The 17,964-nt window shown below is 39.2% G+C and overlaps 1 protein-coding gene across 2 annotated transcripts; it reads left to right on the top strand.

The window, feature by feature from the left end:
- Window positions 1–4,541: 4,541 nt before the first annotated feature.
- Window positions 4,542–16,963, top strand: LOC128253396 (sodium/hydrogen exchanger 9B1). 2 transcript variants are annotated; one of them, XM_052981754.1, is made up of 6 exons: window positions 4,542–4,766; window positions 10,898–11,206; window positions 11,411–11,519; window positions 13,574–13,828; window positions 14,400–14,572; window positions 15,568–16,963. In XM_052981754.1, the coding sequence occupies exons 2-6, from the start codon at window positions 10,910–10,912 to the stop codon at window positions 16,846–16,848; spliced, it is 2,115 nt and encodes a 704-aa protein (XP_052837714.1). In that variant the 5' UTR covers window positions 4,542–4,766; window positions 10,898–10,909; the 3' UTR covers window positions 16,849–16,963. The 2 variants fall into 2 exon arrangements, with proteins under 2 accessions (XP_052837714.1, XP_052837713.1); XM_052981753.1 differs by lacking the exon at window positions 4,542–4,766 and adding an exon at window positions 10,667–10,819.
- Window positions 16,964–17,964: the final 1,001 nt, after the last annotated feature.

Consider the following 17,964-nt stretch of genomic DNA (forward strand, 5'->3'; position numbering starts at 1 on the left):
CACAACGACAACGACGATGCTCCGACTCTAATTGCGTTAAAATATTTTCGCTCCCACAACAACAAAGCCAGCTACACAGAAAGAAAGCAAAACTAAAAAATTGTAATTCAAATTTGCAGTTGGTTAGATTTTTTGGGTCTCTTTCAAGTCTCTATTCACAAGTTGAGATGAATTCAACATTTGTTAACATGTGAAATCTAGGGCACAAATCAAATGACCGTTTTTAAACACCACCTTCAGTCAACAAATGTTTTTCTATATATTTTTGCCGTTTAGCGTTGTGATTTCTTAATATCTTATTGTATTGTTCGACATCAGCCTTTGAAATCCGCTGTTTTGTTAAATATCAGAAGGATCAAGGTTTCTTTCTGTGTAGTGCAGGAGGAGAGAGGAGAGCACCACCAGCATCAAAAGCAACAACAACTGACGCTCTCCAATTTGTCTGATGTTGCTTCACAGTTCAATATTAAGTTGGAAACTTTTTTTGGGTGAATCTCTCCCACCAACACAAACGCATACACCCGAACCTTTGACTTTGAGCAGCTTTCTGTGAGAGCCGCTCTTTGTGCCTGTGTGAGTGTGTGTGTGATTTTGTTTTCCCATCTCGTTGCTCCTTTGTTATTGCTGTTGTTCCTGTCGTTGTGAGAAAACGGCTCTGGTTCTCGTTTTCACCCACAAGTTTCGTATTTCGTTTTTGGCGCAAGCCCAGTTTATTGTTGCCATTCGTTGTTATTATTGTTGTTCTCCATTGTTGTTGCTGTGCTGGCATTTTTTGGTCCTTGTTGCGCTCAGCAAGTGAGAAAAGCCACAGGAAGAGCCTCGGCAGCAGCATCGGCAGCATCCGCACGAGCTCGTCATCGCGGTCGCCGTTCGGTTTCCTCCTTTCCGTGGCGCTCTCGATTTCACAGGAGCGGAGGGGGAAAACTGGGTTACTGAGGGGGCTCGAAAAATCAGTTGGGCCCTCCATCTCCTAATAAAACCATATTTTGTTCATTTTATTCAAAAGAACAAGTGGTTTTAATACATGTAATTTGCATTTACTATTTTTATTCCTAAAATCGCACTTTGCATTAAATTAAATATTCAAATTGTTTGGAAAACCTAGGTCATTATAGTTTTATCATGTTCTCAAATTCATTTTATCAAATAGTGTTTTTTCAATGTTTAAGAGTTCTTAATTAAATATTTAATTTCAGTTTTACTTATGTTTATGTGCTTGCTATGAGAGTTGGCGGATGACCATCTAATGAATTCACCGGCTTAAAATAAAAAGCTTAACGGATTTTCTTTAATGACCCTTTTTTATTTAATGTTAACTTATGTATATTGCTTAGAAAGACCTTTATTTTAAAGAATACTTGGTTAAATTTTTTAAATGCTCCCTTTTTTTCTACCAAAATTACGTATACGTTGTTACGTATACGCACAAACTTTATTAGATAATTTTTAAAATTAGCAACAAAACAAATAACACTTTATATTAATTAATTATTTACTTTTCTATTAAAACATACATTATATATATATATTTAATTAAATTAAATTTATCAGTTCACAAAATACATAAGTATTATATACTAATTACTATAGCTTGTTTTACACTCGAAACGCTCCTGTTTCAACGCTCTGTGTCACTCACTGCTATGGTTTTTTCTGTTGTTGGCTCTGTTCCATATTATACCAGAATAAACGTATACTCTTGTACTCGTTCCTTGCCTTACATACATACGTACATATAGACATTTTTTTGCGTACTTTCTCGGCTGACTGGCGTTTTGTTCTGCATTGCTGTTGTTGCTATTGTCGGCGTAGGAGGTACGAGCCCTCCAAGCACTTTGCAGCACCCCTTTTTGTTGATGTTGGCCGTGGCAGCTGATGGCGTTGTTGTTATAGCCGGTATTTGTGTAGTAACAGGGTATATTAGATTCGGTGGCATGTGAGCAACAAGGAGAAGGTAACAGTTTTATTTTTAAAAGGGTGTTTACTCAAGCTAAAGCAAAAAAATTGAACAGACTGAACCCACCTTGGGTTCAAGACATACATATGTATTTTGGTTGCGCCCCAAAGAATGCAATTAGGAAGGACAGGCCGGGTATTTTTCAGTCGGATCAGTATACTTGTCATTTCTATATGTTTTTGTTGTTCCTTAAAGAGGCGGATTCCTCGAGTGTACCTGGTGATTTAGCTCCGCTCTTGTTGTGGGTCGCCAGCGTTGAGGGCTGAGATGTTGCCTTGTTTTTCCACCGGCGACTGTCTGAAGTGCAAATTTGCTTTAATTATTCCACGACAACAACGGCAGCATTTGCAACGGGTTGTGACTCAAATTCAGACACTAGCTTGTGAACCCTCAAGCAGCAGCCGCCCACACACATCCGCTAGAGTGGAGCCTTGAGCCAAAATAAGAAAACTCGAGACTGTTTTTGTTGAAGCCACAGTTATGAACAAATATCCATTTAATTTAAGGACTTATTATTTTGAATGTTGAAAGTGATATCCTCACGACTTTCTTGCTTTAACAGGAGCCGTTTCTGTTCATGTCTGTCTATTAATAATCATTTATTTTAGCAGTGCAATGCAATTCGTCCTTTTTTTTTTGGTCTAAAATTATGGTTAGTGCACTTCGCCCTGAGATATATCTTAAGAATGAGGTCCACCCACATGTCAACCTCTCTGTGGCTGGTGGCGACAACGACAACAACACTAACTTATGCATCCCCCCGTGCGCAGGACTTACTGCCCCCCACAGGCAGGACTCGCAGCGACATTGAGTGACACCTTGTGAGCGGATCACCGTAGTTTCTCTCAGTGCTCGACCCAGACATGACACTATCCGGGCTTCCATCCAACCAACCAACTAACCAGCCAACCAAGCGGGCAGACTCCTCTTGGGTGGTTTCGTAGCATTTGATGCTTGACATTGTTGGCAGTCGATATTGGTTGTAATTAGCTTTAATTGAAATTGCTCCATTCCCGTCCAGCCATCCCGGATATGTGTGTGTCTTCGCCGAGGGTGTGTGGCACCGTGATTCGGGTTTTAATGGGGAAAATGTTTGTAATTTTGCCAAAGCTAATTTATGGAGACCCCAAACAAATCCCTGACCCAGCTCTGACGCATTTTACGGTTGCCGTTTGCCACTCAAATAATTAGAGAAGTTCCAAGCGAAAAGTTTAAACATTAGTGCAAAATTTGCGGGCTGTTTAAATTCAATTGATTTTGGCCATTTACTGTGCTAGCTGCAAAGCGGTATTGGAGCGAAAACAATATGCAGCTAGACAGAAAATAGGTAAATATATTGCCGGAAATTAGATAAACAGATTTGCAATAAATATTAAATACCAAATATGAAACGCAAAAAGTGGAATCAATTTTAATGCTCTGCAGGCATTGCTTTATGCGGGTAAAGTCAGATTAAGTTTGTACTCTCGTGCCGAAAATAACAATGAACAATTTAACCAAAATCAATTGTCAGCACATTTCCGCTTCCATTTCGTATAACACTGTATTTCTATAAAAACTCGTATCATGTACTTATATAGCGCTAATCACAATTAGTTTGCCCAAGTGAATCGCAATGGAAATCTTTGAAGACTTTATGGACATAAACACAGTTTATGGCACAGATATCAAAAGGAATACCATCCGCTGTCTTTGGAAAAAGCTCGGCAAGTGCTTTTATCACATTTGGATGTATCATGGTTTGTCAGTAAGAATTAAGCGAGGTAAACAAACAAAAAACATCAAATTAGGTTTTATGCAAACGATAAATAACTAATGAATAATCAAAATAAATATTTTGATGAGTATTTAGGTATTTGGAAGCTATTAGAGTTATTAATATGCAGCCGATTACTACAACGTTAAATCAATTAGACCGTCTATTAACAAAGTGACCTGCTTTTGCGCGGGATCAATGTGTCTCAATTACCAAATCCGCTCTAAAGTTGATCAAATGATAGGCAAACATCAAGTTGCGACCATATCAGTGGGAGTTGATTAGCTTGGCCATAAAGCCATCTAACGAATTTTCGATTTTCGATTGATTGACTGACTAATTAAAGAAAAACCAGCCCTTATCTCGGGTCATCAATCATTTTTATTGCATACATTTTCGTTTCATAAATTGGGCTGTATACTATAAGTAATACAGTACGATTATTCCGCAAGTACCGCCTTAATTTATAGCCAATAACAATTGTCGATTGGCTTGGGAAGCGTCCAGGAAATTATTTGTTGACCATTTTATTGGTCGTCAGTTAGAGATATAGCCATGCAGTAGCCTTAGTAATTGGCTACCGATCGACTTGATTTACGCCATATCCAAAGAGCAGGCTTTAGCCCACCTTTACTTTCAGGTGGGTGGATCGTTCAAGAAGATAAAGAAAATACTTACATCGCTCCTCGGGCATCGAAAGAGAGAATGAGCAAGTGAATGAGTTAGTGACTGAGTGAGAGAGCGGTTTCAATTCGATTCAATTCTTTCGATTGTGTTTGCAGACGGACGTGTGTGTGCCTATAAAACGCTTGCAGGAATTTGCAGCGATTTAGTCGTGTGTTTAAGCAGGTTGCGGATCGTCTTCGTCTCAGTTTTCGTTTCCGTGGATCGCGCAGTGCGAATATGAAAGGAAAAGTTTCCACAGAACGACTTCTGAGTCTGAATTAATTGACAACTCCCACACTGCCGGGAAAAGTGAACAACGAAAAGTGCAAAAAGATTTGAGGCACAAACGCAAGTTGTCTAATTTCCTGCCTGCCGTGTGAATACAAAGTAGGTCCGCCTCCCCCGCCTTTTGAACTTACTCCCCCACTCAAGTTCAGTGGCTGTAATAAAATAAATACTTTAGATATTTCACATTTTGGCAGTACGTGTTTTTTGATATCAGATGCAAAAAAACAGTGACAAGTGCAAACGCAAACGCAAATTACAGTCGCTTATGATTAAAACGCTCGTCTTCGACTTTGAGCTGTTATTAATTTGTTTCATACATTTCACTTATTTACTTTTTGCTCCTCGTTTGCATATTGGCCGAAATTAATGGAATGTGAACGCTTTCTTAATGAACTTGAAATGAATGCATTATAATATTTTATTGCATGAGGAAAATCAATTGCAGTGCTACCAGTTGTATCATAATTTAAAATTATATTTTTTTGAACACGCCAAGCGGGTTAAGCCATTAATATAAGCAGTGCACGAGTTCCAAAACGCAATAATTTATATGAGATTGGAATCAAAATGCGTAGTACGCATATCATAATTAGAAGATTTATTTAGTTCGAAATGTATAAACCAATTAATGTTCCATAGTAGAATATGGAACGAATGTAAAAAAAGTGCTAACAATTGTTAGAAAATTTTAAAAATCCAAAGATCTATAAAATAACAAAACGAATCACACACAAAAATATTATTTATTGATTATTGATTAAATTAGTTTTAATTTCGATTTCCGATAGTTTCTTTGTATAGTTAAAATCATTCTTATACTATTATAAAGAAAACATATGTAAATTTAAAAATGAAACCAATATCTTTTTTGTGCATTTTAAAACCTTTATTTTCGATACCGATCAAACTGAGCCGCGTGTCAGAAAATCACTTTTACGGTGTCATAAAGTACTTTATATAGAAAAGATCCGTTCAGATCTCCAAAATACTCATCATTAAAGCTCACAATTTGTGCGGCTTAGATAAACAGAGGAAGTCTCATAAAGAGACCTGTGATAAGGCGGCCTTACTAGATGTAAAGGAAATACATGCATAATTAAAAGAGAAACCCAGACCGAATCTTATCTTATGCCTCGAAAATTGGGCCAATAAACACTTACCACAATTAGCAGTTGTCAACGCGACTAATGACAAAGGCCAAAGCCAGACAATACACTCGTTTTGAACAGAGTGAAGTGGAACCGAATGCGGATTACAGATATTGATAATGTTTTAATAAACAATTCCCGCAATTGAGGGAGATAAACAACCTGAGCCGAAATCCCAAATAAGAGGCAGGGGAAATCAAAAATGAAAATGAAACCGAAACCGAAACCGATCATATAGGAATAACATTCATGGCTGATTGATATTCGAGTGGTGTGGGTCTGTTAATGAAACACTCGTAAGTGGAGTAATCACACATATTTCGCGATCCGATTGCAATCGTGAAGCCAATTTAAAGGGGACCCGATCCGGCTGCTTATTTAGCATTCGGAATCAATCACAATTCACACTTCGCCGCACGGTAGTTGGGGTAGTAGGGCAATACAAGCCAATTAACTCATCCGGCGATCCGATAAGGAGTCGTCCCCACCCCTTCACCTTCCCTTATCGGCCCACCGAACGATAGCCATTCGATTTTTATGGTCGACTCACTCAAGAGCTTGGTGGATTTTTATTTTCCTTCTAGCTCGATTTCATCTTTATGGCTAAATCTTTTTTCGTATAGCGCCCTTTCCTATCGGCCGCGTTTGTCAGATAAGCCGCGAACATATAATAATATACGGATTTTCTACATGCAACGATCAATCATTGAAAAGACTTTTATATTTGCTATAAATTAATGCAAATATACAACCTAAGATAACTCTATGAAGGCTTGGCCCCGAATGGCTCCCACGAAATCCGGCTGCAATAAAAGATTATACTGATGCCATCTAGCACTTGATAACTTCTATAGTGCTCTATTTAAAGAATTCTCTTTAACCTTCTCGAGAAATAACATCGTATTTGGTGCCTATCTATACAAAAGGCAGTTTAATTGATCAATTGAAAGGAAACTGAGAGTTGGAGAACGACTTCCTTGACGTCATTCTTAAGTTTTACAGTTGTACCCATCCGTGGTAATAAACTCTGTTTTATTGGTACCCAATCAAGAGTTTGAACTGCGATGATTGGTGTGATCAGGAAGAATAACACATACCAGTGTTTTCAAAATATTCCTATATTTATAATAACTTTGATGCTAGGAGATCATCTAGCCACGAAATTTAAGTTTTTCAAAAAGCTATATACTTTTAAAAATAACTAGTTTTATATAATTACTTTATTTTAAAAGGTAACACTCACGATTTAATTTGAGTTTTTACTAATATTGCATATTTTACTGCCGTCCACTTTCTAATATATACAGCCGCGCGATTGATATAAGTAATACACACATTAAAAGGTATCCTTTGAATATTAGGAAAACATGTTGTACTGGGAAAAACAATGGTGAAAGGTACATCCACATCCCTTTCTTATATTAAGCTACTTTTGCCGTTTTTGGAAATCTAGCCAGCGTTAAACCAGTAACACATATTAACATTAAAAATGTAATTCAAGCCCACAAAGACTTCAGCTAAAGACAATTAACCCGTAAAAGTTACTTGTAAGATTGGAAATTTTAAACTTTTGAAAAATAAAATTTCGGGTTTTATTGATCGATGGCAGCTAGTGTTTGTTCCATTTAGCCTATTGCAGTTAATTAACAATAGCTAATCGTAACCGGAAAAAGCCCAAGGAGATTAGCCGAGTGTCCCATATCATCATATCTGACTATCGCCCATGTGACTCTGCGTGATAACAATCCGTAGAAATACCAACTAAATTTTCCCTCCATTTGAATGCCTCGTAATTCAAGTGAATTGTTCTCAAAATTTACACGCTCCCTTCCCTGAAGTGCTTAGGGGATTAATTGTGTAAGAATGCGAAACTTATTATCTCTTCTGATTATCTATCACTGAGCAGTTTTGTAGACAATGCTCATTCCGAGCAATCGATTAGATTAATAGAATAGCGAAAGAGCAACAACAGAGCCAAATCGAAGAACACAAATGCGTTTGGGGTCTGACCAGGTTTGAGAATGAATCGCGTCACCGGTAGCTGAACTAAGCCACCTCCCAAGTTGGCCAACCAAGCCCGCCCCTCGAGTACCTACGTAATTTCGAAATCTGTGTAAAATGTAAATGCTTTCGGCCCTCATTTAGCTGTGACCATTGCACAATGGTGCTCGAGGCGTTCGAGGAAAACCTTTTGGGCCAAAACGGCTTGCCAGTGTTCGTGCCTAGTAATCCGTGCCCTGACCAGTTCTCCGGCTCTCCAACTGACCGCTCCAGCCAACTGAGCCAACTGAGCCAAGCCAACTAACTACATCGAATTTGCTTATGCCTTGGCCAATCCGATCAGGCAAACATGTCACGTAGAATCATTCCCCGTTGTTGTTCATTCGATGGCAATGCAAAATGCTTTTTGGTGTGGGTGCAGGAGGGTTTGGGCTGGGGCTAGGTAAGGGGAAGGGGCAACGTCCGGCAAGGTCAAAAAGCGGCAAATCTGATGAAAGTAACTGTCAATGCAAATGTTGTTAGCAAGGGTTTAGCGGAAGGCCAGATTTTTAAGCCAAAAAATTCGTAAGTTAAAGCATTTATTAAAAAAAATATATAGCATGAAATATACATATCGATGGTAGTTTTAGATGATAACTAAAATAATTAGATAAAGTAGAACTTAATTAAATAAGTTAATAATGGTGTAAGAGTTAAACTTAAACTTAATTATATTTAAATTTCATTTTGTTTAGAGTAAATAATAAGTAAATATTTATATACTGTCAGAATTGATCAATAAGAATTGAAGCCAACAATTTTTGCTTGGATCGCTTACTTGTACAAATTTATGTACTTACATAGTAGGTATGAATATGATATATGATATATTTAATGAACTTAGCATACTACCAGGTAGTAAAATCAATCTAAATCTTAATCCACCAGTAAGTTGTAAAGCAAAGGATTCCCTAGAGACATTCAACCTATAGATGACCTGTAGAAGGGTAAATGTATGTGTTCCCTAGTTTATTGGTGCACACTTACGGCTATATAGACAGATATATTGGCTTGTAAGGCCTAAAACCCGAACGGATGACACACGAATGCTAATTAAGACGCTTTGTTCGCCATTTGTTCGCATGATAGCACGTGACGCTGATATTCCGATGATGATGATAATGATGATGATGTGTCGAAAAGTTTGTCAACTCGGGTCTGTATAAGACCAGACACGCGTCAATTAGAGCCACGAGCCCCAAAAAAAAAAAAAAGTTTTCAGGCATCGCTCCAGATTAAGATTTTGATGGAGACCGAAAAGCAGGCGGCACTTGCTCCTGGGGTGGCTGTCCAAGCATAAATATTGTTTAAAACAATTTGTTCACAGCAAATTACCCATATCAATAGCAGACTTTTGTTGAAACGGCGCTAATTAGAGGTGAAAATTGAAAACATTGAGCGTGGCTGGCCAATTATGCAGTTGTGATTGCAAATAGACATTTTCAGTCGCCAACCTTCCTGATATCGGCTGCTGCCTTCCCTATTTCTTCCCATTAATGTCTATATTTAGAGCTCTAATCAGAGCGTGAACGAAGTCAACATGTTGCAAATTGATTAGTGACGAAATAATTGCTATGAATAAGATCAGCGCACTTAAATACCGTGGATTCTTGACTTCTTTTGGTCCCTGAACGTCAAATCGCTTGCAATCAGATTCAGACAGTCTTGTCACCTGCTATTTGCTGCAAGCTTTTGTGTGAACCAGAAATTAGCAAATGGAATAAAGCAAATTTTTCATCCACTTCAGGGGGACAACAACATTTTAAGTCAACATTTAGCCAGGCAACCAACATGCCTGTGGCTTTGTTTGATTTCAGCTAACGAACCGCATGACTTGATGTCACATTTTGTTCTCCTCGCCGCAGAAACAAAAAATAGCAAAAACAACGGAAAGCCCCGAAAATCAAATAATCCGCAATTGTATAAAATAATCAATTCAGCCTCATTATTTCGAGACGTCTCGACGCGCCGGTAAAAAACAAAAAGGGGCGAAAAGAGACAGAAATTAAACCGAGCTCACGTGAATTTATTTAGATAAAACGCGTCACAATTGAACGCTAAAAAACTTCTTGGTCATCAAAGCGAGAACCGACCCGTTTTTTACATATTCATAGGAAGAGGTGTGTGTACATACATATCTATATCACAGAGCGCATATCAGGTGTCTCTTTCGGTCCGGGTGATATAATTAAAGCTAATAGCTGTTAATTTTTATTGAGGTTTTTAGAAGTTTTTACAATATTTATTTGATATGTACGCAACCCTTAACGTTTTCACAAGTTCGCAATGGCACTGGAAAAAAACCTGCTTATAAATATTGACTTATTGTAACAAGAATTTAATGCTTACACTTACTTTTTTACTTTTTGCAAATATTCCTTATTTAAGGTTTTTGCTTTTTAAAATGTCAGAAAAATAACTGATAAAGATAAAATTGTTTTGTATGATTTTGAGAACCTTAAAATCACTCCAGCTTCAATTCATTCATTTATAAACATAGGTAATTTGGTATAATGAATAGAAATATAAAAATTTTAAAACATTATATTTAATCCATTATTTGTATATGTAATTAAGTACAGCTAGTCAAAGCATACAAATATTTGATAATTATTTATATATAGAATGATGAAAAATAGTTTTTTTTTCGAAAACAATAATTAACTGTCACAACCACGTTTTAAGTGACTATATGCATATATACCGATTGACTTGATAAATAACTGTTTGGCTTGTTAATTAGCGCCTCGCTATTTCGCCCAGTGTACCTCAGCAGGTGTCTCTGTGTGTGAGTGCCTGCATGAGTGTGTGTGTGTGTGTGTGTGCACCTGCAGTTGGTGGAGTGCCACCGCGCGGTAATGAATTTATTTCATCGCTAAACGTCGAACGAGATAGTTGTAAAACTCCCGTATCGCTCATAAATATTTGTATACTTCCGATTCGCATCGCCGTCCGATGTTTAGTGTAAGCTTAACGGCCATTAATGGGCCATAAAACCATCCGTCGAATGGAGATTACTGATCATAAACTACGTTTCGCCAGAGCCACAAGACGATGACGGCCACGGGCGAGCCAGGAGCTCGCGAGGACTCCTCCTTGGGAGGTTCCCCAGCGACCATAACCACCCCGACGTCCCTGATCGCTTCCACCCCGACCACAGTGCCCAGCGATTTGCCCATGCCCCATTCGAACGGCAGTGGCAACCACAAGAGCACCATAGTCATCGAGAGCCAGCCGAAGCGACGGGTCAGCATTATTTCCGATCCGCCGGCGATCGGCGGCGCAGGCGGGCTGGGAGCTGGCTACGATAATCCCGCCTATGAGCAAAACCCGAGGCGTAAAATTTCACAGGTGAGTGGGGCGGCGCAATTCATTAGTCGCTGGCGATTGCGATCATTTCGGTCGATAGGTGCCTCGTAAAATCGGATTTTCCGCGTACTGGCCATATAATCGCCTAATGAAAATATATATGGGCACACGCTTCGCACTTGTGTTGGCGATAACGCGGTTTGGCATTCACCTAAAATACCCTCTATTCCGAAAATCCCATCGCAGACCTCCACACACTCACACACGGATATAGGACCTGCGCGCAGGAAGAGCATCCTCAAGGATACGGCGCCCCACGACAACGACAGTGATCGGGCCTCCACCCACAGCCATGGTAAGTGTTATCCCCACTAAAAAGATTTTCTTTTGTCACTATGGTCGACAGAACATGTAGTGACGATGCGCACCAAGAGCGTGTGGATAGGATACTACTATTATATAGCCGCAGAATTGCAAATCTGCTGTGATGGTCCGATCGTGACGAGTAATACACTAATCGAACGGTATCGCTAAATGAATAAGAATTGCATACCAAGACTTTAGGAAAATTGATAAGTGAGGAGATAGGGCGGTGAAAGTGACATACTGGAATAATTTGTAATGGACAGGTCGATACAAAAAATGTTTGTTCTATGACTTTTTGAAAAACTGGCTTATTAAGCGCGAAATGTCTAAAAATAGCAAAACTTTGCACGGCTTTAACTTCTAAATTAGTAAAGCTACAGACAAATGAGATATGTCATGAAAAAGGTATTGACAAATGCTAGTCACGAAGCCTTAATATAATTGGTCTAAATAATATTGTTTAAAAATTATTATTTATTTTTTTTTGTTTACTTTTTTGCAAATTTTTAAAAATTGTTAGAGTCGATTTATGTTTATTTTTTTAAGTTTATAGCCTTTGAGATTCGTCAACTTTTGTTGTTTAACATACACCACATTTTAAATGTTCCCATTCGTCACGCTGAGATAAAACAAATTAGGCAAAATACCTGGATGAAGCGGTCCGAATGTGTATTTATTTAGTCGAATGCTTGTTTATTTTTCGTCACAAAATATGAAATCAGATATTTTATATGATGAAGGTGTGATCGTCACGACTTTTTTATCTCGCTAAGAGGTGTTTTTGTTTGGTTTTAACATTGCCATAAAAAGAGGGGTTCTAACGCGATCTGTGAAGAATACAATCGGTAATAATTATTTCTGGGTTAATTGTGGCTATGCCAGAAATATTTGTTATTTATTCTGCGGCGTACATTGTCAACGCCTCACTTCTCACGCGTGCAGTTGTCTAGTACCGCAACGGACACGTTTTTTCAGACTCTATCACAGGCGCCGCAAAAATGTGTAAAATTCTTTTGAAAACGTGCAAAATTCAATTTTTGAGGGCAGGTTGTAGCGTTCTAGATATTTTATGAAAATAATTAATATTTTAATGCTGATTGAAATCTCTAGTGACTATCGTAATAAGCCTGTACTTGTAGCGTTAGGATATAATAATAATAATTAATTAAGAAAGCGAAATCTTCCACTGGCAAATTACAAACTAGAATTTTATCTAGCTGATATTATGAAATTGGACCTGAGTTGTGTGCGTTCAAAAAGACTTTAAAATAAATTAAACATCTTGCACGTAGCTTAAATTTTCTAATGCGCGAATGTCGCACAATATTACTTGTGTAACACTGAGATGATCTCAACCTATCTTGATGCGTACTAGCATGGTTTTTCAAATTGTGATCGGAATTGCTTAATATAAATTTGTTACCTGAATTACAACTATGCCATTCATTATAAAAATTAAAACCGAGTTAAGGAAGAACATTATCTAACAGATTTTAAGAAATCCCACCTGAGTTGTGCGCATTAAAACATACTTTAAAACCATTTTAACATCTTGTAGGTAGCTTACATTTTATACTGCGCGATTGTCCCAGATTTCAACCTATCTACCTATGAGTATTACGCATGGCTTTCTAAATTGTGATAGGAAGTTTCCCATTAGCCAGCACCCCATTGGCACGGTCTCATTCAGATTGCGGTGTGAATTAACCAGTTGAAAAATGCAAATATCTCAAGTTCAACTGACTGTTTGGTCAGGGGCTATGGTGCTACGTCTATTTCATTTTCCAGTTGACATAACCAATTAGCGAACTGGGGGAAGTGGGCTTGCCAATGCCTAATTTTACTGCGTAGGTCTTGCCTTTGACGAAGACAAGCAAGCATTCCCCTTCGATATTAGGCCCATATTTATCACCTAATTAGAGATCCATGATGGCTGACGAGATAATTTTCTTGTGGTCTGGTGAACTGAGAGCCAAGTGCTTGCGTATGAGGTGAACAGTTTGATTCATTCATTAATAACATTGCCACCGACTTCTTTCACAGAAAACTATCGACAGAATGCGCTGGACGTGCTCAATGCAAAGTACAATGGCCACCAAACGGGACACTCCTCCGGTGGCGACAGCAATGGCGGGGCCAACTTCGTCGAGGAGTCCTGGATGTACACATTCTGCCTCAAGTGCCGCGGCGAGGAGCCCTCGTCGTCCTGGGAGCCGCCCTTCTGGCAGAAGATATTCCCCTACCCGCTGTGTCCCACGTTTAGGACGGTCTCCCGACTAATTTCTATTATTCTGATTGGTAAGTAAAATATAGAATTATATCACTGGTGGACCAAAATAATGCTCACGATTGTAAAGGGATTTTACTTGCGGATTACTAATCCAAAACCAAATACTTTCTCGGTCAAAATCTCAAATATTTGACTTTTGGGACCTTGTTAAGACTTAACTTTTAGTACAATAATATTGTTTTATACTTTGAATGTGTAAAACATGAAGTGCTTAACGTGTGTTTTATTTGCAAATAAATAAATTTTGCACTTTGTGTGTTACTTTACGAACCCTGCTTAGAAGTTAATAACTTATTCAAGTAGGCACCTCTGACCCAATTAAAACATAAATTATTTGTAATTAGCTTTTCTATATAAAATATGCAAATCGCTCGGTGTTTTAAACATGTTATATAAATATCAACCTACAAACTTTTATGGCGGAAAGGTTGTTGCTTTTAAAACTCAGTTTTTAATTTGATATGCATTTAATGCATTCTATTTGTGTTGTATAGCAATAAATGTAACCACTTTAATATTAAAATTTGTAAAACTCTCGAGGAAGTTCCACAACTTTAATATCCAATTCCTGAATTACAGGTGTGCTTATCTGGATCACGGCCTTTGTGATCATTGGTGATTCAGCTGCCCCTGGAGGACAGCTGTTCGGCCTGGTCGTTCTCACTGTGGCCGCTAACTTTGGTGGCTATTTGATATCGCTGACCACGTTACCGCGACTAATTGGCATGCTCCTGGTGGGCATTCTCTTTCAGGTGAGAATTAACTAAGTGTCAAATTAGTTAAATAAAAATTTAGCCAAGTAACAACAATTGCTTAAAAAATTGTTCCTTTATTTTTTTCACTATTGAAAGTAGCTTTTATATACCCTTGCAGAGGATATTAAAATTAAAGTCAAAGTTTTCGATCCCATAAAGGTTATTTATCCTTGATCAGCATCACTTGTAGAGACAATCCGCCCGTTTGTATGCATACAATTCTCGCAGTTCTGAAGCCGTCTGCTTGAAACTTTTACAAAAGTTGTTTTTCTATTGCAGGTATTATATGAGTTGAAACAAGCCATATAAAAAATTGAAAAAGTAAAAAAAAATTAAACAATTACATTAACAGAGTCTTAATATTTTTTTAAAAATGTTTTTCAAAATGGTAATGGATTAATAAATCGAAAATACGGATTTAATTTGATTAAAATCGGGCAACTATATCGTAGATATCATTTGGGGACAATGGGAAAAATTAATACAAAAAAATTATCATAGCTTCAATTAATTAATCAAGTACGCAATAAAATCGAAATATAGTTGTTTCTTAAAGAATATCGAATTTTTCCATAGCTGCAAGGGTATATAACCTTGCCCAATTTTTTTTCCTTTCGTGTTATACTAGATATCGAGGCGCAGATTTTGAATATGTACACTAAAAATATTTCTTGCCTTCTCACTCAAGTCGACTAAAAATTATCTAATAATAAAAAAAAATAAAAATTAGTCAAAAGTTCTCCCAAACGTTCTATGTTAATTTTTTCTCATATACAAATTTTTGTGGGCCTTCTAAAGCTCAATGTACAAAAAAAATTATATTTTACGTATGGACGGACAGACGAACGGACAGACTCTAGTGATTCGTGCCTAAGCTCTGATTGAAATTATAGAACCCTCTGCAAGGGTACAAAAATATAGATTTTTCGAAAGAAAAAGCCCTTACCCTCTCCCTTAACTAAAGGTTCTTTTGATTATGTTTACTTAACCAGAATGTGGGATGGGCGAATATCGATGGCGACTTCTCCAAGGTGACGGCCCACCTGCGCAAGTTCGCGCTGACCATAATCCTGACTCGAGCTGGACTCGAAATGGAGCCGGAGGCCTTCAAGAAGGTGTACAAGACGATCCTGAAGCTGGGCATCATCCCGTGGTGCGTGGAGGCGGCGGTGATGGCCGTGATGTCGCACTTCCTCCTGGACCTGCCCTGGATGTGGGCGTTCCTGCTGGGCTCCATCATCGCGGCAGTGTCGCCGGCGGTGGTGGTGCCCTGCCTGTTCCGGCTGCGCACCAAGGGCTACGGCGTGGCCAAGGGCATTCCCACGCTGGTGGTGGCCGTGGCCGGCGTGGACGATGCCCTGTCGGTGGCCATTTTCGGCATCATCAGCACGGTGATGTTCTCGGACAAGGGTCTGGCCTACCAGATCGCCCAGGCGCCGGTCTGCATCCTGGGAGGGCTGGGCTTCGGGGTCGTCTGGGGCTCGCTGGCCCGCATCTTCCCGGAGAAGGGCGACGCGTATGTGGTGCCGCTGCGGACGCTGCTGCTCTTCACCGGCGGCCTGATGGCCATCTACGGCAGCGAGGAGCTGGGCTTCGAGGGCGCCGGACCGCTGGCCGTGGTCTTCTCCGCCTTCGTTTCGAACCTGTTCTGGTGCAAGGACGGCTGGGATGTGGAGGACAACCCGGTGTCCACTGCCTTCGAGATCTTCTGGATGATCTTCGAGCCGATTCTGTTCGGGCTGACCGGTGCCACCGTGAAGATTCGCGAGCTGGACTCCCACACGGTGTCCATTGGAGCGGCCTGCATCTTCACCGGCGCCGTTCTGCGCATCCTGACCACGGCGGGCATTGCCTTCGGCGACCGCCTCAACACCAAGGAGAAGTTCTTCGTGGGACTCTCATGGATGGCCAAGGCCACGGTGCAGGCGGCCCTCGGTCCGGTGGCCCTCAAGCATCTGGGCGAGGACGCCACGCCGGAGGAGAAGAACTGGGCGAACATCGTGCAGACGATCTGCGTGTTCAGCATCGTGCTGACCGCTCCGCTCGGAGCCATCATGATCTCGGTGACGGGAACCAAGCTGCTGACCAAGACCAAACAGCCGCAGGACCTCAGCGGCTGGCGGCGCAGCCACCGGCCGTCCATCCGCGACATCAGCATCATCGACGAGGAGGAGGAGCGCGAGGACCCCGAGATCCCCGAGGACAAGGAGACGCACGACAACACGCTCAACAACGCCCACATCCCCACCATTTCCTACACCTACAACACATAGTCCAGTTGCCACGTCGCCCGACTTCTGGTCGGGCCAAGAATAATGTTGATTGTTTTCTTATTGTACACTAGCTTAAGCGGACGCTGCATTCCGAAATAAATAAGTTTAAAAACTATGACTTTTCACATTACCTGTGTAATTGGGTTAACGCATCATTTACATTTGGGGCCCATTTCTCAATGTCATGTTAAGCTGATATAAAGTTAAATTTCATTTTCGGAAACATTTACACTCAAGTAAGAGGTTATAAGGTTTATAAGGTTATAACTCCTAATAGAACAAATTTTATAGATTAAGTTTGTCGGTCTAAAAAAAGGATAATGAATAGTTTGCATTATTTTGTTTTTAAGGTTTGGCTGTTCAAATTTCTAAACGAGTCCTGCGACAAACAGACCCTGTGAAGATTTATCAGAAAGAAAAACTAAGCACCACATTGGGAAACCGAATATGCGTTCCCAAACAATTGGACATTATCTGTTTATAACCTATAACCTTAAGTTCACATTGAGAAAATGTTCCTATTTTATTTTTTTATTTATTTAAATAAGAGTCGCCCAACCTAGACCTTTGTCTCTGTCTTGCAATTGCATATTTTAAGCCCAAGATGCACACTAAGTCGAGGAAATCCGAAGTTTTCAACTCTCCCAGTTTGGAATATTCCGAAATCAAAAGAAAATATAATAAGTCTACGATTTGCGGTCAGGTAGAACTTGGTAGAAACCTTGTTTTTTCTTAAAAACCCTTTTACTTAACGATTTTCTTTGCTAAAAGCACGAAAGAGGAGCATTTTATAATTTTTTTTGCCCAACAAATCCGGATCCGTATTAAAACAAAATTAAGCAAAAATTAGCTAAACGTTATTTGCAAAATTGTAAGTTTTTGACGGGATTTTAAAATATAACCTTACTTTTTGTAAAAGATTTTAAGTTTTAAATTGATCTTCAGAGTTTTAAAGCTTATTCAAAAGCAATAGGATTAACTCATTTTTTTGCCCAAAAATAAAAGGCAAGAAACTATGATGTAAGCAAATATCTTGAAAAACAACGGAATATATGTAGCGATTTTCATATTTTAGCAATCTACTAAGAAAACCTGAAAATTAAGATTGATACACGA

This window comes from Drosophila gunungcola (genome assembly GCF_025200985.1).
Source record: "Drosophila gunungcola strain Sukarami chromosome 2L unlocalized genomic scaffold, Dgunungcola_SK_2 000008F, whole genome shotgun sequence".
Classification (NCBI taxonomy): Eukaryota; Metazoa; Arthropoda; class Insecta; order Diptera; family Drosophilidae; genus Drosophila; species Drosophila gunungcola.

What these genes read in the sequence shown, in the direction of transcription:
- LOC128253396 (XM_052981753.1), top strand. An exon ending in CGAGGCGTAAAATTTCACAG is followed by an intron (nt 11,207 to 11,410) that starts GTGAGTGGGGCG and finishes ATCCCATCGCAG; the next exon opens with ACCTCCACACACTCACACAC. An exon ending in GGCCTCCACCCACAGCCATG is followed by an intron (nt 11,520 to 13,573) that starts GTAAGTGTTATC and finishes CTTCTTTCACAG; the next exon opens with AAAACTATCGACAGAATGCG.